Consider the following 25,893-nt stretch of genomic DNA (forward strand, 5'->3'; position numbering starts at 1 on the left):
ATTTTCTCGATCGCCGATCGGAATCCGATCTTTTCCGAACACGATCGCTCAACCCTAGTGGTAACTTGCCAACATTTAAGAGACATCAGCAAGAGACACTTGCAAAATTTCACAGGTGATTGTGTCCCCTTTTGGGGCATGTCATACTGTTTTTGTTGCATAGGCATGAAAATGTGCTGTTTGTGGACTGTTTTGTGACACGACCACCACATAACACGCCTATGCCATGTATAGAGTAACAGAGAACCCAACAGGAGCATTCCACCAGGCCCAGGAGATTTGCTCTTTCAGAAGTCCAGGAGGTCACCCCTTATTGTGGGAGCCTCCCAGATATTCCAAGAGAGTTTCCAAGTAGAGCAATAACTCCAGTTTTTGCTGCTACAGCGAGACGTTGGCTGGATATAACACAATGCCACCCAACTAACCTACCATTACGTATTGTTTGGTTTGGACACTGCAATTAATATCCATTTGCAGTAAGGGGTTAAAAGCAGACACTTCTTTCTGATATTCTAAACCCGTTTAACAGAATAGAGTTACCTGAATATTTAAAATAATACAAAAAAACTAAATTGTCATACCCAAAATATTCACATTGAAGTTTTTCTCAGTCTTTCCAGCGACGTTGACAGCCTCACAAGAATATCGACCAGCGTCTTTTACCTGAGCACCCATTATCTGTAAAACATAAGGTGATACAATGTAAAAGTAATATACCTACATAAAATTATCCATGCACCAGACTCATATGGTTTATACGGGCATCTCCAGGCAAAGTGTATTCACCTACTCACAATGGTAATGCCAGTCACTGCACACCAGTGATAGATTTATAGAAATATTGTATACAATCTAAGCAAAATAATTTGGAAAATGCATTGCATTACTTTCTGTTTATGCTGAATTACATTTGATATTATTTTTGCATTGTTTGTAGCTTAATCTGAATTACAAATTCTATGTTATATTGTGTTACCAAGTTCCAGCTAATATTATAATCTACTCTCATCCACTGCGGCATGTACAAACCCAGGAGGTTCTAACCTTACAATATTCTCTGCTGACTCAATACAGAGTTTAGTTTGATGACCAGAATACTGGACAGTGATCAATAACCTGATATAAGGAAAAATATCCCCTTAAGACAACAGAAAGAACTGTATTTCAGTAGCTAAACTAAGCTGTTAGCGTGATTCTGTCCACACTATAGTGATATGTACTCAAAGAAACAAATCATAAAGTAATCAAATAGGATCAGAGAAGCCTTATAGGATTATAGATACAATCCTATATACAATAACTCGGGCAGTAGAAGTAGGTGTTTACTGCTACTCCCGTATTCACCAAGTATTAAAAGGGCTTGCTTTTGGGTCACTTGGGTGACTGTCACTTCTGCTTCACTGGCTAGTGAAAGGCGCTGAGCTTCAATACTAAGCAAGGTATGGCTCTGTGTTTGGTATTCTGTGAAGAGGACACAGCACTCATCCGAACATTGGGGTCTCTTCAAACTGTTGATCTGGGGGTCCAACCTCCACTGATCTGATATTGATGATCTAGCCTAAGGACAGGTCACATCATCTTCGTCCCACCCCGTACAGCCCCTCTACATGACCCATCTATCAAAGTCAATGACTCCCACAATCACAGGCTTCAAGAAGGCCCTGAAGACTCACCTATTCAGGAAGGCCTACAACCTCCAATAAGGCCGGGTTCACATGGAGTATTTTGGCTTGTAATGTGGTATGTAGACGCCGCGGGAGCTTTTGCGGGCCGTATACGCTCCCATTGTTTTCAATGGGAGCCGGTACCGTATACGCGGTGCTATTTTGTGGCCGCCGCAGAATCACGGCCGCAAAATAGCGCCGCGTATACGGTACCGGCTCCCATTGTGAACCCGGCCTAACACTACTGTCACAACATCACCATCTGTACAGTCTCTCCCCTCACCTTCTGTCTCTATCCCTCTTCCTCATAGATTGTAAGCCTTCGTGGGCAGGGCCCTCTATCCCACTCTGCCAGTCGGTCATTGTTAGTATCATATCTGTTTGTGCTTTTTGTGTACTGTATGTGAACCCTCAAATGTAAAGCACCATGGAATTAATGGTGCTATATAAATAAACAATAATAATAATAATAATAGTAGTACAATCTCCCAATTTCCCCCAAAAAAAACAAAAAACTTTATTACTGCTCAGTATTCCACATTATTAGAATTACATCCTAACACTCTGTGAAAACAAAGATAACCAACATAATATACCAAAGCACTGGCTTACTTGTAGAACACTCCCATCATCAGATATGGTAACATCGGGTCCTGGCACTAGAGGCCTCCAGTCTTTGTACCAGGTCAGCACAGGAGGGGGCACGGCATTGCTTTCACATCTTAGTTCAAGGCTTTCATCCATTAAGACTGATACATTTTGCTCTTCACCCATGATGTTGGGAGGCACTGGGGCAGAGGATATATGTCAGTCAGAGAATAAAGTAGTCTACAGTCAAATTCGCACACAGCATATAGTATAACTGTATAGTGTGTCCTTACAATCATCTATTACAGAGATGGCAAAATGTATTTCTTTATCTGATTCACAACATGACATATTTTAGCATACTGCAGTTACTGATAATATTCCTGTAACATTCCTGGGTGCCTACTGTGGCTGAACAGCTCATATATCTCATGTGCCTAATGGTCTAGTGGTCCCTCAATTTTAAAGTGGTGGGCACCCAGCAGACCCCACAATGGTGTGTAACAGTTTCGTTCTCTGTCGTTCAGATTCATTCACTAAGAGCCCACGGCTAATGCAAATCTAGCATAAGAAGCTTTTCTAAAAGTAATATTATTAACATAAATGATCACGAATGGTATGTGGAGAAAACTCTGCATTTAACAGTTACAGAAAAGTGGCGGGGATTCACACACATTCTAGTGAATCCCATCCCCACTAGCATTAAAATACGCACAGCAGATACTCTTCAATTCCCCAAACCATTGTGGTTTTGGAAATCGCAGCAGGTCAATAATAACTACAGAAAAGTTGGTGGTTTCCCTAAAGGTATAATTGAAGCACTAAGTCCACAAAGGAAACCTCTGCAAAGTTTCTGTGCAAAGTGCTGTGGGAAGAACTGCAATAACTTGCTGCTGCGGTTTTTCCTGTAGCGCTTTTTAGCTGCAAAATGCTACATGGGGCCTTAGACTTTCAGGTTTTTGTTAGCATGTCATCCTAATGTATTGAATAGGTTTCAAACAAAACTTCATTACTTAACCAAATAATTAAGTGTGGACAGACCTGTATACATTATCACTAAAAATGCTTAGTAAAAAATATGCAAATCTATTCTCCAGGATGTAATTAGGAGAACAGTGCCTCTGTATGCTGCCCTCTAGAGGGCAACCTCCTTAACATCATGCATGACTCAGTTAATAAGCCTACTATCATGATGCGGATTTAATTGCCAAATTAGTATTTCTATTCCAAAAGGAACAGATTCCCAGCTATGGACAGCGCTGTTTCGGTCTTTTGGACCTCCTCAGCATAGCGCAGAGATACTGATTTGGCAGAGTGAGAGACTAATGTGTACGATTATCCCCTAAAAATGCTTATTATACATTTTTTTGCCACATTTTTTTAGTTTTCTTTTACACAGATTTTAGAATTCCTTCCTAATGCCAGCTGAGTAAATTGATGTCCAAAAAGAGTTTCACTCTAATAAGGAGCCATTTTTGCTTTGCTTCAGTTTATTTCAGTTTATTTTCCCTTCCATTAGTGTGCACGGTTGGCAGAGTATAAATGTGAATAAGTTTTTGTTATTAAGCCCCTCTCCCTCTACTCACAACAGTGCCTGAGCAGTTACAAGGGTATCCCTAGGTCCCACAATCCTTCTTCAAATGCAGAAGCAAAATCAAGAAGATTTTTAAGATGAACTGAAAATGATGGAGAGCTGAGTCCGTCACATGGCAGACATTCACAGTACCCAATAGACCCCATTGACTTATTACAGATCTTATTACAGATTTGACAGGTTTTGCCATGTCTGTTTTCTTTGCATAAAAATAGTACTTCATGCTGCTCAAAAGGTGTGAACTTTTTGCCCAGAAAGTGTACCGATTGTTTAACTGTATGTAACCTAAAAAAGAAGTAACATAATTATTACTGAGTACAATAACAAATAACTGAGCTGCTGCCTTTCCAGCTGTCTAGAGCAGGGGTGGGCAATTCATTTTCCCATGGGGCCACATGAGAAATTGAAATGGTTCTAGAGGGCTATGCGTGCCGCAGCAAATTTGGCTCCACCTACTTCTACATTGACTCCATCCATTTGCATCCATTTTTCCATGTGCTCCCACACAATATAATGCTCCTACAGTCACCCTAACATTATGTGCCCCCACATTATAATGTTCCCCTCCAAATGTCCCACAGTATTAAGTCCCTCTCCTGGTGCCCCAGTTTAAACTATCAGATTCTAGAGGTGGACATTAAACTGGGGCAGCTGGAGGGGGACATTAAACAGTGGGGCTAGTTGGAGGGGGGACATTAAACTGGGGGGCAACTAGAGGCAGACAGGTCCCCCTCCAGCTACCCCCACAGTTTAATATCCTCCTCTATTTGATCCCAGTTTAATGCCGCCCCTCCATCTGCCTTCAGTTTAACTGCCCCCTACATCTGCCCCCAGCCCCCCCCCCCCCCCCTTGCTCACACATACTGTCTCTTCTCTCCTCCTTCTCTTCCATCACTGTCCATTCCTGGCAGATTGCTCTTTTTGTGTAACACAACAAAACTGCCCTGTGTGGTTCTGCCCAAAAACGAGTCTCATCATATCCTAATCAGTTAAAGGACCTTTAATGACGTCATCAAAGGTCCTTTAGCCAACTTGCAATTCAGCATCTATCTAGGAGCCAGCCTGATATAGTTAGAGGGCCGGATGTGGCCCGCGGGCCATACAATGCCCAGGTCTGATCTAGAGGAACAGGACAAACATATGTTCATTCTGTTAATCAATGGGAATTATATGGTCATGGAGTATGGTCATGGTAGCAGACGGTGATCATACCACACATCCACACTGAATTTAAAGTCTTATTTCTGTACCTTTTTCTTTAGGGAACCCTGGAAAAACCCGACAAACTGTCATTAGACTTTTTGGCTTGCAAAAGTATTCATACCACTTGAAATTTTTCACATTTTGTTACCTAACAACTACAAACTTAAATATATTTTATTGAGATGTGAAGTGATGGACCAGCACAAAGTAGCAGATAAGAGGAACAAAAATGATACATAGTTTTATCAAAACTTTTAATCAAATAAAAATCTGAAAGTGTGACATGAAAAGTTGTAAGGTGACAAAATATAACAAAGTTCAAGTGGTATGAATACTTTTTCAAGCCACTGTAAATCTACAAACATGTCCTTCAAAATAACATCAAAATTGCAGTTTTAGTTCTGATTTTTGGGCTTTTTGAGCACAGCTGCTTGCATGTAATACATGTTGGAATTTGTTCACATGGTGGAATTTGGAGAAGAATTTGAGGCAGTCTTCCACGTTAAACTCCCCTCCAGCCCTGTGGAACCCCTGGCAGAAATCTTAAGTTAAGCCTTGGCTTTCTGCCGCAGGTTTCCACAAGTGATTACTACAATGGGGCTAATCAAGCATGAGGCCTCGTTCTGCGGTTTCTGATTCGGCTGTGGAAACTGTGGCAGGATCCAGCAGAATACTTCTGTTTTTTTTCAGCATGCTGAACGAAGTGTCCATCACTAATTCCCATTAAAAACAATGTGATGCAGACATAGAAAGCCCCTACTCTCATCATATTTCCAAAGAGATTAAAATTATAAACCTTGTTTTAGGATGGAAGCTTATTTCTGTGTGTTGTGAAGTTGTCCCCTTATGTCATTAGTGACTAAAATAATAAACATACTTTATACTTTACGGACAGTATGAACTCAGAAAAGTTTGTATTGAGTTTGCATTGTCCTTAAAGGGGTGTTCCCATCTCAAGGTTCCGATCTATTCTGCTAGCTTGTGTAAAGTGTTCCTAAAGATAATGCTCTTTTGTTTTCCTGCTAAGTGAAATTATTCCTCCCATTGTTTACACAGAGTTTCCATAGCACCTGACCTGTGTGTTAAGACAGGACAAGTGACATCACTCACTGCTCTCACTGTTATCTACAGCTCTACCATTCAACTAATTGCAGTTTGCTGATAAAGCGTTGTCTGTTATCTCTCCTTTCAAACACACATATAACACTCTCCATAAGCATGTTCATATTATCTGATCAGTATTTATATTACCGTATTTTTCGGACTATAAGACGCACTTTTTTTCCCAAAAATTTTTGGGGAAAAGAAGGGTGCGTCTTATAGTCTGAAGGTGGCGCCTGGCATCCGCTGTAATAGAGAGGCGGAAGCCGGCAAGTGATAGACGCCATTACAGGTGCCGGGGCCTGAGACATCGCTGCGCTCCTCTGCCCTGCATGAAGCCAGCAGCGGGAGGAGTGATGCTATTCCGCTCCTCTGTGCCCCCGCCGCTGGCTTCATGCATGGCAGAGGATCGTAGCGATGTCTCAGGCCCCGGCGTCTATCCCTCCCCGGCATCCGCCTCTCTAGTACAGCGGATGCCGGGTCAGTATCCGTGGCCCCTTCTCCCCCGGGGCCGGTCCCCACCGGCCCCGTACCTGTAAAGTTGCAGGCCGGCTCCTGCGTGGCGATATCGCAGGAGCCGACCTGTTCGGGTGACAGCCGGGAGCCTAATGAGGCTCCCAGGCCTGTCACTGCTATATTAGTATTGCGGCTGGTCTCTATGACCAGCCGTAATACTAATAGACAGAATGTCCCATAGACGGCAATACAGTTGTATTGCCGTCTATGGGACTTGCGATCAAGTGACCGCAGGTTCAAGCCCCCGGGGGGGAATAAAATAGTAAAAAAAAAAAAAGCTTTAAAAATATGAAATAAATAAAAGTTCTAAATCACCTCCTGTTTTTTTTCAATACAAGGTGATCTAAGCAATAGATATCCCCCAAAATGGTATAACTAAAAATTACAGCTGGCCCCGCAAAAAAACCGCTCTATGCATCCCCGTACAGCTGCAGGGTCACCTGTCAATGTGGCCTTGCAGCTATTGCTAAACTACAACTCCCATATATTAAATATTTTACCAGTTTTTGCTTCAAAATTTTTTTTCCCTATTTTCCTCCTCTAAAACCTAGGTGCGTCTTATAGTCCGAAAAATACGGAAATACGGTAGATTTCTAGTAATCATAATAAGTATTGCAATACTACATAGTGTCCTGTTCAGCAAGCTGGGGGGAGGCGGCTTTGACTGTTTCATAAGGAATACGGGAAGTGAGAAGAAGAGACATCAGGCAAAGCTGGTGAAATGGGGAGATGGGAAAACCCCTTTAATGATTACATTTTCTTCAGATCCACACTTTATGGTGCCTGACCTCATTAGACAGCTACTACAGGTAACAACGGCACTGATCGTACTGTACATACCAGGCCATAGAACCTATTGTCACAAGTACAACTTACTAAACACAGATAAGTCAAAATCTCTTTGTTGTTCTCCAGCAGCGTTCAGTGCCACACATGTATATTTCCCAGAATCTCCAACCTGTGCGTTTGTTAATGTCAGAACCCTTCCACCTGAAGAAATCTGTGACAAATAAAGACAAGAGATTTTGTCAGCCATAGATGGTATCACAAAATTCTGTTCATAGGCCACTTCAGCTTGAAAAGTGACAACTGTGTCCTTAGAAGTAAGGCTGCTTTCACAGTTAATCGAATCTGTCTGATAAATACATTTTTATAAACAAAGCAGCTATAAAATGAATGAATGAATAAATATATATCCGCTCAGCTCCTCGTGCTGTATAACATGCTGCCTGCAGATTGGATTGCACTTTCCATGTGACAGTCGAAGTGCTTTGGCTACTGCTCAGTGTTATCATTTATAGCCATCAGTACAATCTATGAGTTGTAATGAACAGATATGTTAGACCCGTAGCTATCGATTATTTTATGCATAAGCACAGAGAGGATGTCCTGTTGGATTCCAAAGCTCTATTGGATGTCATGGCATGGTTATAGTTTTAATGGCTCAATCCCTTTTCCTCTCCAAAGGCAACAGAAGAGCTTCACACAAATATGTATGTGTCAATCAAATAGATGTATTTATTGGTAGAGCTTAGTGGAGCAAACGTTTTCGGTCTGGGTGGACCTTCATCAGGCTCTGTAAGGTGTGGAAAACAGATGTGGGTAGCTATGGTCTGAAGGTAGGTAGGGCCAGTCACCTCTGCCGACACCGATCCGAGGCCCGCTCTCTCTGTGTTGGAAAACAAGAAAAAATGAAGTGTAAACGTTTTCGGTCTGGGTGGACCTTCATCAGGCTCTACATAAAAAACAATATAACAAACAATATAATACAAAAATAAGATCCAAAAGAATATCACCAAATGTACAATATTTACAAAGCTTTATATTTACTGATTAAGTCCGGCGCTCTATTTAAAGACCAGGAAGGCACTACACAGACGCGCTTCCCTGCGGCTGTTAGCCTGTTCTTTATGCGCACACTACACTTCATTTTTTCTTTTTTTCTTGTTTTCCAACACGGAGAGAGCGGGCCTCGGATCGGTGTCGGCAGAGGTAAGAAACCCCTAGACACGAGCATCATTTACAATAGGCTATGGTCTTAGGTTATTCCGTGGAGAGTTTGTTTGGGTCTAATCTTAATCACATGATATCCTCAGGTGACTGGCCCTACTTACCTTCAGACCATAGCTACCCACATCTGTTTTCCACACCTTACAGGTATGATGAAATCTGATATTCAATATTTCTCCTTATATATATGCTTCTGTTGTCCCATGTGGCACCTTACCAGGAGAATCCTATGTTGAACATTATATGAGTGCAACTAGGGACATATTCTGATGTTACTTGTTATTTATTACTATATGACATGTGATTTACCTTGACTCTATACCTACATATATCTCCAAGCGATTCTCAAAGATAACACCTAGATTATGATTCTTTGTAAATATTGTACATTTGGTGATATTCTTTTGGATCTTATTTTTGTATTATATTGTTTGTTATATTGTTTTTTATGTAGAGCCTGATGAAGGTCCACCCAGACCGAAAACGTTTACACTTCATTTTTTCTTGTTTTCCAACACGGAGAGAGCGGGCCTCGGATCGGTGTCGGCAGAGGTGACTGGCACTACCTACCTTCAGACCATAGCTACCCACATCTGTTTTCCACACCTTACAGAGCCTGATGAAGGTCCACCCAGACCGAAAACGTTTGCTCCACTAAGCTCTACCAATAAATACATCTATTTGATTGACACATACATATTTGTGTGAAGCTCTTCTGTTGCCTATTGATACGGGGTGGGACCCTAGCTTCTACACTGGGACGAAGTCTGTATCCCTGTTACATTTTCCTCTCCAAAGACACACTGTTAGGGAATTTAGATTGTGAGCCCTATATAGGACAGCAACTAACAATGTCTGCAAAGAGATGCTGAATATGTTGGCGCCATAAAAGAAAGAGAAATAAATACATTAACGAATAACTAAATTACGTGATTAATTAATTAATTAATTAATTAATTCGCAAAATAAATAAATAAAAGCCTTTCCAGTGTCCTGATTTGCCCAGGTGTAAGAGAGGATCAAATCACTTTTGTTTTCTTGTCTTCTGATAGTATTACATATAGGTTCTAAAAATATGATCTCATGTTATGCAAGGTTCACACCTGTATTTCGCTTTGGCACGAAAAGCGGTTACTTGCGACTATAATGGGGTACACCGGGTTTCTGCCTGGTTTCCACTGGAAAATGCAGATAGAAATGTCCTACTTGCAGAATGGGAATGGAATCCCCGAGTCCTCACTGAGCACAGATGTGAACCTAGCTTAAGTACATTGATTTCTATGTTCAGTTTTATGTATTTATTTTTTCTTCTTAAAATAACATATTCCGACATATTCCATGGCGCTATACAGATACCACCATTGCACCAAGAAGGCATCACAATTCCCCATCAGAATGTCTCTGGGGTGAGATGGAAACCAGCAGAACTGATGAAAACCCATTTGTAACCCTAGTCTACATAAACGGATGGATGGATGGATGGATGGATGGATGGATGGATGGATGGATGGATGGATGGATAGATAGATAGGAGATAGATAGATAGATAGATAGATAGATAGATACATAGATAGATACATAGATAGATACATAGATAGATACCAATAGATAGATAGATAGATAGATAGATAGATAGATAGATACAGATAGATAGATAGATAGATAGATAGATAGATACAGATAGATAGATAGATAGATAGATAGATAGATAGATAGGAGATAGATAGATAGATAGATAGATAGATAGATAGTTACCGATAGATAGATAGATAGATAGATAGATAGATAGATAGATAGATAGATGATAGATAGATAGATAGATAGATAGATAGATACCGACTTCAGAATGCTATTAAATACCTGAATGCCACCACAGATGGATGGATAGATGGATGGATGGATGGATGGATGGATGGATGGATAGATAGATAGATAGGTACCGATAGTTAGTTACCGATAGATAGATAGATAGATAGATAGATAGATAGATGATAGATAGATAGTTACCGATAGATAGATAGATAGATAGATAGATAGATAGATAGATAGATACTGACTTCAGAATGCTATTAAATACCTGAATGCCACCACTGAAACTGGAGACCGGTCTGCCATCTTTTAGCCATGTTAAGCTAGGTGTTGGAAAGCCTGTGGCTTCACATTCTAATCTTACAGGATTGTTGATGATCACAGTAATAGGTTCATTGGAACCAAAAATGGAGGGCGGAACTGTAAGTGAACACAGTTAACAGTTATAATGATGAACACTCTAAAAATTGCACATTAGTGTTATCTTTACCAGGCCATATCCAGTAAATACATTTGATATAGGAATATCCCAGTAATAACACACTGGGATTTTACATTTTTATAATCCCCTGCCGTCCTTCCATTAGATCCTGAATATTGTATTATAGACTGTAGTATGGAGTATTTTGAGACTTATGTTGTCCAGAAATCCACCTTAGCTGGGTGATTCAGTCAATATATTGTTCTAGTGGATATATTCTTATGCTGAAATATTCACATTTTCCTTTCATGGCTACAAAGTCAAATTCTACTTATCTCAGCCGAGGACCAGAAGCTCCAGATAAGGCCCCCTTTGTCTATTACCTCATTATCTAATTCTATTACTTCAGTGCTATTACAAATAATGTGAGACATACTTACCATGTACCTGCAATACGTATGTCAGATCTGCTGATCCGGCTATGCTGCTGGCTACACATTTGTACACACCAGCGTCAAATGGTTGTGCGCTTGTTATTTGTAGTATTTGCCCTCCATCTAAGATGGTAACTGGTGACTCGCCTGTGACTAGGATAGCATGGTTATCTTTTGACCAGGTGACATCTTTAATTTAAAAAAAAAAAGTAGAAATTAGCAAGTAGCAATAATAATAATAATAATAATAATAATAATAATAATAATAATAATTATTATTATTATTATTATTATTATTAGTAAAAATACAATATTAATTATCATATCCCAAACACAGAGTCTTTCATTTGCAATGATCTATACAGTGAATATGATATTTAATTGCAGGACAATCCCAATAATCTTATTTGTTAATGTCATTCCTATGAAAAGAAGACAGCACACACCAATATAGTAAATCTAGCAACATTTTAGTATTCCATTAAAATGAGGACAAACACACAAGATGGCAGATGGAATACAGTCATGTATAATACATGCATTGCATAAAACAAAAGTATGCATGAGTATGAATAGAGATAGTACTTATGTCAATTTATGACTAATAAAAGTTCTGAAACAAAAACATGCAACACGTAATGGTAACACATACCAAATAGACATATAGGCACATAAGGAAAAGTCGCTGTTCCAGCACACAGCTTGGTATATACCATATACACTCGAGAATAAGCCGACTTTTTCAGCACAATTTTTATGCTGAAAAAGCCCCCCCCCCCCCCTCGGCTTATACTCGAGTCAGGGTCTTGAGCCCCAACTATTAATGCTCATTTTGTTTTTACAAATGCATTGGTCAGGGCCCCCGATCGGTTCCTTAACCAATGCATTTGCATTGGCAAAATGAGGCACAGAGCACAGGACCTTCAAGGACCTGCATATATTAAGCGTAGGGGGAGTGTCCTTCAGTGGTTGCTACAGCAATGCTATAGGACACTTTCCCTTCTCTAGCAAGAGAGATGAAAGTCCGGAGGCCCCTGCTGCTGCCCTGCATTGAGGAGAGGAGGCTCCGTGTAACAAAGTGAAAGTAAAACTGGCAGGTACATGCTGGATTACTATTCCTATAATGTCAGGCATTTGGGGTTATTAATTTAGTTTCAGTAACTCCATGTGCCTCACATTAATAGCAGTTAACCCCATCATGCCCCTCATATTAACCCCTGTGTGCCCCATATAAGGGTTACTAATATGTGAGACATATGGGAGTACTAATAAAGGACTTTAATTATGAAGATACCTAATTATTACCTCCATGTGTCCCACATATCAGTAGCTGTTATGTGAGGCACACAGGGGGTTAATGTGAGGGACATGATGGGGTTAACTGCTATTACTATGAGGCACATGGAGTTACTAAGCTGTAATGCACATGACCAGACTTTTTAGCTGCGATGGTGGATAAAATTATGGACTATTATATTTCAATGGGCCCATACACATAGATGCAGTTGCTTTTGCAGCTGTGTGTCCGGGCCAAATTGAAGAGCTGTAACTTATGACTAGGCTTATACTCGAGTCAATTGTTTTCCCAGTTTTGTGTGGTAAAATTAGGGGTTACTTTCATAGGTTATCATTGTGATTGATTTATTGCACTTTTTCTTTGGAAAAACAAGGGAGTTTCAACTCATTTTTATACACCCTGAGGAGGCTTAACATAACAATGACTATATATTTAGATCTCTGTTCTGCCAGAGATCCAGTAAAGTGTCATCACTCATGTTCCATCTTCGTTCACCTCTTACTTACATTGGAGCACATCAGCCAATCAGTGAGCGCTGATGCTCTGACTGACCAAAACATGACTGCTCAGCACAGATTCCCTGTATCAGTCATGTGAAGGGCAAAAGTCAGAAATATCAGGGACCCGAACTAAGACTCTCCACTGTTGGGACGAGGTCGGAACCCACAGATCAACAGTCCACTGGCTTAGGTAAGTGAATCTAAACTCCTCAAACAACCTGTTTAATAGTAATATCAATTTACCTGGATTAGGTTTTCCAGAAGTCTTACATTCAAGAGACACCGGTTGATTTACAATCACAGTTTCATAGATGACTTCTTCAGAATGTTCTATTCTTGGTGGTTCTGAAATAAAGAAGAAAACATAAACAAATGTATACGTATACAAGTATATAAATGTAATAAATAAGCTAACTATCCAACACAAACTTCCTTCTCTTAGTTCCTCTTTCATTTTATGTTCCATTTGTTTATATTGAGATCCATGTAATGCAATGTGTTATATGCCACACCCCGCTGTCAATGTCTGTAAATGGGGGCTATTCACATGACCGATATATTCTGACAGTCTGTGACATCAGACAATGAAAATAAGTCATGCTCTATTTATGTCTATTTCACACCTCCTTGCATAAACTGTAATGTATAAGGGATCTGTGAAAACAGCCACCGCTCAGGTGTAAAATGGATGGTATACAATAAACTGCATGACCCAACATACCATAAACATTTAACACAATGCTTTGCTCCACTTCCCCAGCAGAATTTGTTGCCACACAGGTATATTTTCCATCATCTTCTAGTAGTGCACTTTTGAACTGTAAAATGCGACCAAAAGATTCCACCTATAAATATAAAAAAATACATTATCTCATGTCTCATAATGAAAAATATGAAGATTGTGCGGCTTAACCCCCTCCCAACAATTGCAGACACCCAGCACTAATGCCCATGATCATTGCCCACACCGATCGCAGGCACCACCCCCTCTGACGCCTCAGTCAAAGCTGACCGAGGAACCATTTTACCAGTGGCGTATGGGCACTGCCATTTTGCTGGGTATTGCTGGCACCTGGAGTAAGCTTCCTTGTGAAGGCTCCCAGGCCTGTCGGTAACGATTTTCTTTTGCAGGCGACTATGTCACCTGCAAAAGAAAGGATGATATTTTTGCAATGCATTGCAATGCATTAGCATTGTAATGCATTGCATTAGTGATCTACCCCCTGGGTTCAAGACCCCTAGGGGGTCTAATAAATGCAAAACAATTAAATAAAGTAAATATAAATATAACAAAAAATAAAAAGTATTAAAAATTCAAATAGAAAAAAGTCAAAAGTGCCAAACCGCTGTTTTTTCACTGTTTTGCCCGAGATAAAAATTTGAATAAAACGTGATAAAAGCAAAAGCAATTCCCTAAACTGGTATAACTAAAAAGTACACCTGGTCCCGCAAAAAAGATGCCCTATGCATCTCCGTACAAGAAAGTGTAAAAAAGTTACCGGTGTCAGAACATGGTAAATAAAACCATATAAATTTGGTATCCATGGCATCACATCGAAACATAGAATACAGGTGACATGTCATTTTGGCAAATGAAGCGCGTAAGAAAACCGCACCAATGCACTTTTTCTTCAAATCCACCCCATTCTGAATTATTTTTCCAGCTTCGCAGTATATTGTACAGAATAATGAATGGTCGCATAAAATCAGCTCTTTATTTTTAGTTTTTGCTCACTTTTTGAGCAAGAACAGTTGGCAATATGTTAGTCCTGCGTGGAGAATGTAGTATATAGTATAGTATATCAGATTTGCCCACTCTTTCCTTAACTCAAATGTATGGATCTCAATGGCACCCACTGAATAAAGAGAGGTGTGTGGCTACTACCATTCTAGCAAATTGAATTTGGTTAAAGATATCAGAAGCCAAGAAACCAATTCAATACAATACTGCAACATGATAGAAAACCCTCAACAACACTGTCGTGCTGCATGAATACGTTTTGTGCACTTACCCTTATATTTCCTTTCATAATATTAAAAGGCAGCCCATTTTTTAACCAGGTGATGTGAGGACTAGGAACTCCGGTAGCAATACATTGCAATGCTATAGATTTCAGCATTAGAACAGATAAGGGTGATGGCTCAGGTTTAATGGAAGGCCGAACTGCAATACAAACAGAATATACAGCAGAATATACCAGTCTCTAATATCAATAATCCTTACTTAACTATTACAGACATTAACCTCTTGGCAACAGCTGTCGTACATATACAGCTCTGCTATCACATACTTACAGGAGTTTTCCAGGACTTCAAAAGATTTCTTCAAAGAGCAGAATTGCCATAAAATTAAAAGGAACCATTGCGCACCTAATAAATCCCACACCATTTTATCAGCAGTGATGTGCCCTATACTAATGCGACTACTGTAACCAAGCACTGGCCTCCCTCAGCAGTCTTGTGTCATATATGTGAGTGTCACCAATGATACCAGTGATTGGCTTTGTGATTTGGCGAAACACCAAGTTCTCGGGGCCCAAATGAAAATCTGTGCTAGACCCCCAACTATGATATATTGTACATTATAGTTGGACTAAGGCTCTTGGGCCCGGGTTCAACTGCACCATATGCACCCCCTCAAGTTGCACTTCTAGCTGTAGCATACATGTGGGTATAGTGCATGTAACTGCTGCAGGAAAATCAACATAGAAGATCGCAGGGGCAGTGGAGGATTTATCAGATGAGTAATGGTTCATTGTTCATGTCATGGCATCTCCTTCTTTTAGCTTAATTTTAAAAACTTAGAAAACCCCTTAAGGCCCCACGTAGTAAGCCCCCATGAATTCCACCAAAATGAGCTCATGTGGTCTCAGAGTTAGTCCCCGACTCCCCACTCCCTGAATGATTTGTGCATGGAATAATACATTCACTGCGCTACATACATATAGACATGTTACAGGATCTCAGCCAGCCTATGCATCCATATAATATACGCGATAGGTCATTTAAAACAACCTAGTTTATGATGATATACACACACTGAGTTGACATCTAGGTGCAGAGACAAGACTACCACTCAGGACTAGTTATAGGCTGTGCAGCAGTATCAGTTGCTGCTGGTCCTGGACCCCAGGGGGCCTCAAAGGTCCCTTTAACACATAAAATATACCATAATTCTAAATAGCACAAGGTAGACAGGGGTCTTATATTGAAGCTTAGGAGCTTCAAGTTTCGCCTCAGTTAGTCCTTCCTCACAAATACCTGATTTATTTTTGTAACCCCGAGGCCCCCCATCACTGAATAGCTTGCACCATCTACCGCTGGAGTCAGGTAATATTTACATACAGATGCACATCGGACTTTCAGAATGAATTTTAATGGTGGGCCCCAGACATCCCAGTCCAACACTGAAGAATTGAGAACCTAAGAATTTTCACTGACAAGTATAATACACTGCAATACAGGATGCCTGCAGAGAAATTCAGGAATTGGTGACAGTGATCAAGGGATTGACAATCAAGTCTTATGGCAGAACTTTTCTACAAAAACGTACCCTTAAAGTAGCTGCAGATCCAGGAAACCAATCCATGCTTTCCCAAATATCCTGCACTCCTCCATATCTGTAAGGGCTAGTTCACACGTGAGTATAAGGGGAGGTTTTTGACAGCGGATTTCGCGTCCAAAACCTCCCCTTATAATGGTGGTCTATGGAGACCGCCGGGCTTCTGTTCTCCGCTAGCGGTGAGCTGCTGCTAGCGGAGAAAAGAAAGGACATGTCCTTTCTTCAGGCGGAAGCCGCGCAGGCTCAGCCGCGCGGCTTCCGCCCCCGGCAGCTCCCTCCTATGTCGGCTCATTCATTTGAGCCGACAGCAGAGGGTTAAGCCGCGACAGCGATGGTCGCGGCGGGCGGGTTTTGACAAGAGAGAGACGCGGCTCGCCGCGTCTCTCTCTGTGTCAAAACCCGCGCGGGCAGTTCACGTGTGAACTAGCCCTAATATCTGTATCTTACAATATCTGAGGTGAAAGCATCAGGGGTCGCACTTACCATGCACATTGACATTAAACTGTTTTCTACTGGTCCCAGCTTCATTCTTAGCAATGCACTCATATGATCCACTATCTGATGATTCTGTTTCTAGAATAACCAGTTTTTGTCCATTTGACTGAATTTGCACGTTACCATCAATGTTAAGAGGGATTCCATTTTTCAACCACCTTTTAAATAAAAAAGTGCAAAACTATATAGCTATAAATGAAACACATATAAGTATGCAAAGCATCAAGTGAGATGAAATGGAATGGAAAAGCTAAATCCGAAACAGCAAGACCATCTCAAGGGGAGGATGAGGGGTACAAGTTCTCTACCTCAAACAGGAGGTTACCTTACTGATCATAAAACTGTAATAGTGCACACTTTTATGTCTCCTTTCCTGCCCTCATGTGGGACAAGTGTAGAGAGAAAAGGGAAAGCTAAATGATGAGGACCATAGGCCTCCATGACCAGGCTTCTTGTTAGATAGACAGAACACAGCAGATACATAGGTGCGAGGACCTTGGCCCAACGAGACAGAGAAGGTTGGCTTACTATTACAGATGATAACTAGAGATGAGTGAGTACTGTTCGGATCAGCCGATCCGAACAGCACGCTCCATAGAAATGAATGGATGCACCTGGTACTTCCGCTTTGACGGCGGCCGGCCGCTTAACCCCCCGCGTGCCGGCTACGTCCATTCATTTGTATGCAAGCATGCTGTTCGGATCGGCTGATCCGAACAGTACTCGCTCATCTCTAATGATAACCTCTCTACTAGACCATTAGGGTCATTTATGACATCTGTTTCGGAGGGTTTTCATTTAATTGTTTGTCCAATAAAGTTATGCAAAACTCAATATTAGTGAAAATGCTAATGTACTTAGGTTGGAATGGAAGCGTATTAGATGCCCACCCTGTTAGCTAAATTCCCTAAAAATGGCCCTACTCCAGATGACCATAATTGACATCACATCAGTTCTGTCCCATCTGTCAGTTACATAGAAAAAAACATAAGATTAAATGGTCTGAACAATGTTAAAATGTTATCTTTGCCAATGTGTCTTTTTCTTATCTTACCCTACTGTTGGTATAGGTGTTCCTGCAACATAACATTCCAGTTCAATAGGGTTATTGGCAATTACAATGTATTCTCCCAGGTCATCTGTACCTTCTATAGTTGGTGGTACTATGGGAAAATGAAATAAAGAGAAATATATGTAATACAATTATTTTAATCACAATAATACAAAATAACTAAATTAAAAAACTGCTCAGGCCCGATTCACATCTGCGCATGGGTTTCCTTTTGGGAGTCCACTTGGGGACCCCTGAGCAGAAACCTAATTTTCCTAAAAAAAGCGGTTGCCTAAGGAAACTCATTTTCCCCATAAACTATAATGGGGTATGTGTGGTTTCCGCATGAAAAATGCAGAGAGAAAGGTGGCCCAAACGCAGGTGTGAACCAGGCCTTATATGTTTAGTACTAGTTTTAGAATCTTTTTCTGTAAATCTTTTCCACATGATGTTCCAAAAAATAGCTCCAAGGCAAAACTTAATTCCAAAGTGATATTCTATTTTTTCCACAGGCTGCTAAAGTATATCTAGCTATGTTCTAGCAAGCAGCACACCTGGATAAACTTGAATAAGCCAGTATGCAGTTGTTGATCCTAGAACAAAGAATATTGGGAAGCGGGGATTGGTATTCCCTATGGTGATTCTGGTATTAAAACTGACAACAGCCTGATACTAGATAGAAGCCTTCTTTATAATATAGGCTGTCAATTCAAAGATCAAAACATTGTGGAATAAGTTCCTATGCTTCCCCTAGTGGACGCTGGTAGTGAGCAGTACGTTATCTCACACATCATGGAACACCAAATGCTATAAAGATATATTAATAAATCAACTACATCTCCAGATGCTAAAACACAGCTGAGAACATTTCAGCCCTAACTTTCAGGTTTTGTGTCTATCTTGCATTGACAATCAGGAAATGTTTACAGCATATAATATAATATAATAATATTATTACTATATTATATGACAAAAATAATGGCATACTTGTTAATTCACATCTCACAAATCTTAGACTGTTAAAGTCATACCGTAAGATTAAAAGTAAAGAATTTATATGAAGACTATTTAACTGTACCCTAAATAGTTATTCTATCACCCACATGAAGGTGCAAAATAATCAGTCACAGATATATAGAAATAATGTGTAAGTTGACATTTTAGATAATAAGTAGAGATGAGCGAACAGTAAAATGTTCGAGGTCCGATATTCGTTTCGAGTAGCCCCTCAATATTCGACTACTCGAATCGAATATCGAACCCTATTATAGTCTATGGGGGGAAAATGCTCGTTTCAGGGGTAGGCAACGTTCGATCAAATTATACTTACCAAGTCCACGAGTGAGGGTCGGGCTGGATCCTCCGAGAAGTCTTCTCCTTGCAGCGTCCCCGCGCCGTCTTCTGGCTCTTTATTCACTCTGCCAGGCATCGGGCCTGGGCAGAGCTGACTGCACATGCCTGTACTACAAGCGGACATGCGCAGTCGGCTCTGCCCAGACCCGATGCCTGGCAGAGTGAATGAAGAGCCGGAAGACGCCGCGGGGAAGCTGCACGGAGAAGACTTCTAAAGGTAGGAAAAGAACCAGCGTTGATTGGCCGACTGTATAGCATTCGGCCAATCAATGCTGGTTCTGCATCGAACTTTTACATTCGAATAGCGAGTGGTACTCGATCGAGTACGAGTATTTCGAATACCGTAGTATTCGATCTAATACCTACTCGATCAAGTACTACTCGCTCATCTCTAATAATAAGCTAATGCTTGAAAGTAAAAGATTTCTAGGAAGGATGTAACTAACCTAAAACATGAACATCATATTTGATTTCCGTCTCTCCTGCTATATTGGTAGCCACACAAGTATATAGTCCTTGGTCCTGCGCCGCTGTATTTTTAATCTCTAACTTCTTGCCATTGTAGAGAAGGCGGATGTTGCCACTTGTCTCCACAGGTAATCCTTCTTTTAGCCAGGTTATCAATGGTAGAGGATGTCCCTTGGCTTCACATTCCAAGACAAGCGTTTTACCTGCGATTACCTTTATACCTTGTGGTCCACTCAAATCTCCATCAATCGTAGCTGGAACTTGAAAACAAAACACACACAAGCTATTAATACAATAGTATTACAGAAATATATTTCATGTTGTAGAGTTGACAAGCAAAGGCAGGGACATATTGTACCTTTTTAGCTTGCTTGAATGGCCAGTATAAAAAGTGTGGTATTGAAATATTGTTATTTTTAGCTAGTCACATAAATGAAGAAACAGAAATGTAACTCGAGTCAGGGAGATGTATGAAAGTGTCTACACTACAAACTAATGGTGGAGCTGCTATGATATCTCCCATAGAAAGCATACAGAAAAGAGGAGATCCTGCTTAACTGACTCCATCACACTCACACAATGAGAAGCAACAGCATGGAGAACATTATAGAGAAGTACTGCTCAGTGTAGCTGTATATTCAGTACTGTTGTAAGGTAAAATACTCACTAGATGCTGCAGTCATATCTCTGTGTGTCTCTGTCACTAATACGTTTGATTTACACATTTGTGGAAAGTATTGGACATTGCCTATTTTAGGCTTCTCATTCAGTTGATATATTTGTTCTCCTGGCACTTCTCTTAAGTTTAAATTACAGGCAAAACTCTCCCTGTTCAAAATATAGAGATCACAACCATAAATGAGACCTTACCATAAATGTCTAGCACATATGTCTTCTCTGAATTCCCTGCGATATTAGTCGCACGACATGTAAACTTTCCAGAATCTGTAGTCTTGGCTTCAGAAATTTGTAGATATTTGCCATTCTCTATAAAAATAGTGTGTGAACTGGAAAGAATTGTTTCCTCATCTTTATACCATGTAATTGTAGGGTGTGGAATTCCCCTGGCATCACATTCCAGGGTTATTTCACTGTTCACTATAAATGATAACTTGGTGGTGGAGTTTCCATCCTTAATGCTGGGTGGAACTAGAAAAAGAAAATATGTAAAATATGCAATTCAGATTTATTGTAACTGGTAGACAATGGAATTTTTTTTTCAAGGGTTTACTGGCTGCACCTATGTATCAATGTCAAGCTGGAACAGATAAAGGCAGTTTGAAGGATTTTTTTCCAATTTGAGGCGGAAGACCACATGGAGTAGACGCTGCTGTTTGGCCATGGCTTATATGTTGTGGCAAAAACTTCAGTGTTTTACAGTCCCTGCAAAGGATTGGAATTTTAGCAAATCCTATCCACACATTGCAGAAAAAATCCTGCAGGGAAAATGCTGCGATTTCCAAAACCGTTGTATTTTTGGAAATTGCAACATGTTATTTATACCTATGTAAACGCTCGTAGTGGGAGCCATTTGATAAATGTGTTTTTGCTCTCAATAAGAGAAACAAAATAGCAGTCTTTTGGTTATGATATCTTTTAATGGCTAACTGAAATAAAACATGTTATAAGACAAGCTTTTAAGACTACTAAGGTCTCTTCATCAGGCATGGTTGCTCTGAGTTGGCTCAAAAGATTACCTATTTATTTCAGTAAGCCATTAAAAGACTAAAATTTAGTTTTTTCTTATTGAGAACAATACGACATTCATCAAGCCTAATTCACATTATCCGAGACATACAACTGGCTTCGACGTACATTCTGTTTTATACTGATTCAAATAGACATGAATGGGTAAGTGATCAATAAAAACAGACAAGAATAAGACTCACACTATGTTTCATAGAAGGGACGCAAAGATATTTTCTTTTAACCCATTCCCAACATCTTCCGTGCTAATACGGTGGATGCCGGGTGTTTAACTATGGCAGTCGCTCGGGAGCTGGGCAGCTACCATAACTGCCTGGTCTCTGCTGTTTTATACAGCAGACAATCATGAATGCACTTTTTCTTCAAATCCACCCCATTCAGAATTTTTTTCAGCTTCTCAGTAGTACATTGTACAGAATAATTAATGGTGGCATCATGAAGAGAAATTTGTCCTGCAAACATTAAGACTTTACGGCTCTGAGAGCGTAAAAAAAAAGTTATGGCGTTTGGGGGGGGGGGGTCAAAAATGAAAAACGAAAATCATAAAATGCTCGTTGCGGGAAGGGGTTAAAAAATTAGTTAGAGATTGCCTTGTGTGGGCACTTATATTTACTTACATGTTAGTAGCAGTAAAACAAAATAGTGTCTAGATTGTTTACTGCAGCTATACAGCATCACACAAAGTGCATTTCCAGAATACTGAAATTGCTTTTTTTTTTTTTTTTTTTAAGTGGTAAAAAGGACATTTCATCACCTTCACTTATTCCAACTCACCACATCCTTCAATGAGCACCGCACCACTGAAGCTGATGTAGTGGGAATTTTTTCTCAAGCTCTCACCATTCCTGAGCAATTATTTCAGCTACTTTCAGCAGAGTTATCCTCTGTACTGTCAAGGGGTCAGTCCTGGTCTGGTGCAAAAAAACAGGGACAGCCCACCTAACAGCAGAGAACATAATTGTGCTGAAGCTAACATCACCGATTTCTCAGGAATGGTGGGACTAGAGAAAATCCAATGGTTCCAGAATCAGTGAAGCAGGACCTATTGTAGGATACATAGAGTTGGAGTTGGTGTGTTAAGTATAAGTGTGTAAGTATATATAATAAGCATAAGGTATTTCTTACATTATTTAGCTGTTTATTGAGCACAGCTCTCCATACTAGAAAGTAGATAGATTTTTGGAACTTACCAAACACAGTTAGTTTACTTTCTTTAGTCTGGGAGCCAGCAGGATTAGACACGACGCATTTATAATTTCCACTGTCACTTAGATGTGCATTTTTTATGTAAAGAACTTGTCCATGTTCCCAAATGATTATATTAGGGTCTCCAGCAACAAGTAATCTACAAAACATGTTAGATTTAACAGCAAGAGATAACACTCCAGTGGAATAGCATGTAATTATGAGGATCCTAAAGCCACAATAACTGATCGATTACAAGTTAGGTAAAGTGAGACAAGTGCCTGCCTGGTCTGGCCAAACACAGAGAACAGAACTGTCTGTTTCCTGCTCCAGGTAGTTTATCTTTTATTATTTTGGGTTGATATTTTGAGTTTCTGAACCAATTACTAGTCGTCTATTGAGCTTATGTGCTCAATTTACAGGATTCTCCATTTATAACTGGAGCTGCATATAAGACGTCTACATTTCCTGTAGAAAAACATGAATATCCTAAAGCAAATGAGCTGTGAGTGTTTCCAAACCACTGTATTTGTAATTCTACCGAGCTACCTGGAAAAATTCAATTTCAGTTTATTTTCTAAATGCATTCAGTGTCACACTATTATATTCTTCCCACCTGCCACTTATTCACTTCCTATGCAGTAAGCATGCCTGAGCGCCATTTTCTTGTGGAACTGAGTTCTCCACAAAAAAAATGGCACTCAGGCATGCTTATTGTGCATGCCCGAGATTTCAATTCCCTACTGCCGAGAATACAGACGCTGGAGGCAGTTACTTGCAGGAAGGAGGAGGAGGACTTATACAGCACAAGCAACAGCGGTAGGTGTGAGGAAGGTATGACACTGGGGATGCACGTAACGCCCAGGGTGCATGGAGGGACTCATTAGCATATCCATTTTACTGGTAAATCATAAAAACAGGGGGGTCTGTTCTAAAACGATTAGCAGCACCTGAATAGCCTTTTTAAAGGCTATTCAGGCATATGATTATCTAAAATTTCCAAAATCTAATGATAGAGCCCCTTTAATACGTACAGGAAACTGAACCAATTTTTTTTATTTCTATTTCAAATTATATAAATTGTTACAAAATCTTTTAGGTGCAAACTGATATTGATGACCTATCCCAAGGATAGGCTACTGATGTTGTAATCCTTAAAACTTCTTTAGCTTCTTCAAGTATCCTTTATTAAGAATCTTCACAGTTCTGTTTATACAGCTCATTTGGAGTCCTATATGTTTCCATTTTAATAGGCTGTAAACAAATTCTACAATGTAGTTAGTAGTCATATTTCTATCCACTTCTCCAAGAATGGAACGTATCCCAAAAATAATGGACATACAGTCCTATGAAAAAGTTTGGGCACCCCTATTAATCTTAATCATTTTTAGTTCTAAATATTTTGGTGTTTGCAGCAGCCATTTCAGTTTGATATATCTAATAACTGATGGACACAGTAATATTTCAGGATTGAAATGAGGTTTATTGTACTAACAGAAAATGTGCAATATGCATTAAACCAAAATTTGACTGGTGCAAAAGTATGGGCACCTCAACAGAAAAGTGACATTAATATTTAGTAGATCCTCCTTTTGCAAAGATAACAGCCTCTAGTCGCTTCCTGTAGCTTTTAATCAGTTCCTGGATCCTGGATAAAGGTATTTTGGACAAACAATTCAAGTTCAGTTAAGTTAGATGGTCGCCGAGCATGGACAGCCCGCTTCAAATCATCCCACAGATGTTCAATGATATTCAGGTCTGGGGACTGGGATGGCCATTCCAGAACATTGTAATTGTTCCTCTGCATGAATGCCTGAGTTGATTTGGAGCAGTGTTTTGGATCATTGTCTTGCTGAAATATCCATCCCCGGCGTAACTTCAACTTCGTCACTGATTCTTGAACATTATTCTCAAGAATCTGCTGATACTGAGTGGAATCCATGCGACTCTCAACTTTAACAAGATTCCCGGTGCCGGCATTGGCCACACAGCCCCAAAGCATGATGGAACCTCCACCAAATTTTACAGTGGGTAGCAAGTGTTTTTCTTGGAATGCTGTTTCTTTTTGGACGCCATGCATAACGCCTTTTTTTTTTTCATAACCAAACAACTCAATCTTTGTTTCCAAAATGAAGTTGGCTTCTCCAAATGTGCTTTTGCATACCTCAGGCAACTCTATTTGTGGCGTACGTGCTGAAACGGCTTCTTTCTCATCACTCTCCCATACAGCTTCTCCTTGTGCAAAGTGCGCTGTATAGTTGACCGATGCACAGTGACACCATCTGCAGCAAGATGATGCTGCAGCTCTTTGGAGGTGGTCTGTGGATTGTCCTTGACTGTTCTCACCATTCTTCTTCTCTGCCTTTCTGATATTTTTCTTGGCCTGCCACTTCTGGGCTTAACAAGAACTGTCCCTGTGGTCTTCCATTTCCTTACTATGTTCCTCACAGTGGAAACTGACAGGTTAAATCTCTGAGACAACGTTTTGTATCCTTCCCCTGAACAACTATGTTGAACAATCTTTGTTTTCAGATCATTTGAGAGCGGGCTGTTCATGTTCGGCGACCATCTAACTTAACTGAACTTGAATTGTTTTGTAGAAAGAAATGGTCCAAAATACCTTTATCCAGGATCCAGGAACTGATTAAAAGCTACAGGAAGCGACTAGAGGCTGTTATCTTTGCAAAAGGAGGATCTACTAAATATTAATGTCACTTTTCTGTTGAGGTGCCCATATTTTTGCACCGGTCAAATTTTGGTTTAATGCATATTGCACATTTTCTGTTAGTACAATAAACCTCATTTCAATCCTGAAATATTACTGTGTCCATCAGTTATTAGATATATCAAACTGAAATGGCTGTTGCAAACACCAAAATATTTAGAACTAAAAATGATTAAGATTAATAGGGATGCCCAAACTTTTTCATAGGAC

At 40.1% G+C, this 25,893-nt stretch overlaps 1 protein-coding gene across 1 annotated transcript in view; it reads right to left on the reverse strand.

Annotated features, from left to right (window-relative positions):
* HMCN1 (hemicentin 1) overlaps window positions 1-25,893 on the reverse strand; it is a 222,579-nt gene that overhangs the window by 112,720 nt on the left and 83,966 nt on the right. Inside the window, exons 30-42 of the mRNA XM_075286727.1 lie at window positions 22,964-23,118; window positions 20,937-21,215; window positions 20,045-20,326; window positions 18,249-18,357; window positions 17,183-17,352; window positions 15,150-15,301; window positions 13,859-13,982; window positions 13,381-13,482; window positions 11,347-11,529; window positions 10,754-10,905; window positions 7,543-7,666; window positions 2,277-2,452; window positions 582-678 (exon numbers count right to left, since the gene is read on the reverse strand). Coding sequence (XP_075142828.1) covers window positions 582-678; window positions 2,277-2,452; window positions 7,543-7,666; window positions 10,754-10,905; window positions 11,347-11,529; window positions 13,381-13,482; window positions 13,859-13,982; window positions 15,150-15,301; window positions 17,183-17,352; window positions 18,249-18,357; window positions 20,045-20,326; window positions 20,937-21,215; window positions 22,964-23,118 — 2,105 coding nt within the window. The remainder of the gene's footprint in view (window positions 1-581; window positions 679-2,276; window positions 2,453-7,542; window positions 7,667-10,753; window positions 10,906-11,346; window positions 11,530-13,380; window positions 13,483-13,858; window positions 13,983-15,149; window positions 15,302-17,182; window positions 17,353-18,248; window positions 18,358-20,044; window positions 20,327-20,936; window positions 21,216-22,963; window positions 23,119-25,893) is intronic.

This window comes from Leptodactylus fuscus, chromosome 9 (assembly GCF_031893055.1).
Source record: "Leptodactylus fuscus isolate aLepFus1 chromosome 9, aLepFus1.hap2, whole genome shotgun sequence".
NCBI lineage: Eukaryota > Metazoa > Chordata > Amphibia > Anura > Leptodactylidae > Leptodactylus > Leptodactylus fuscus.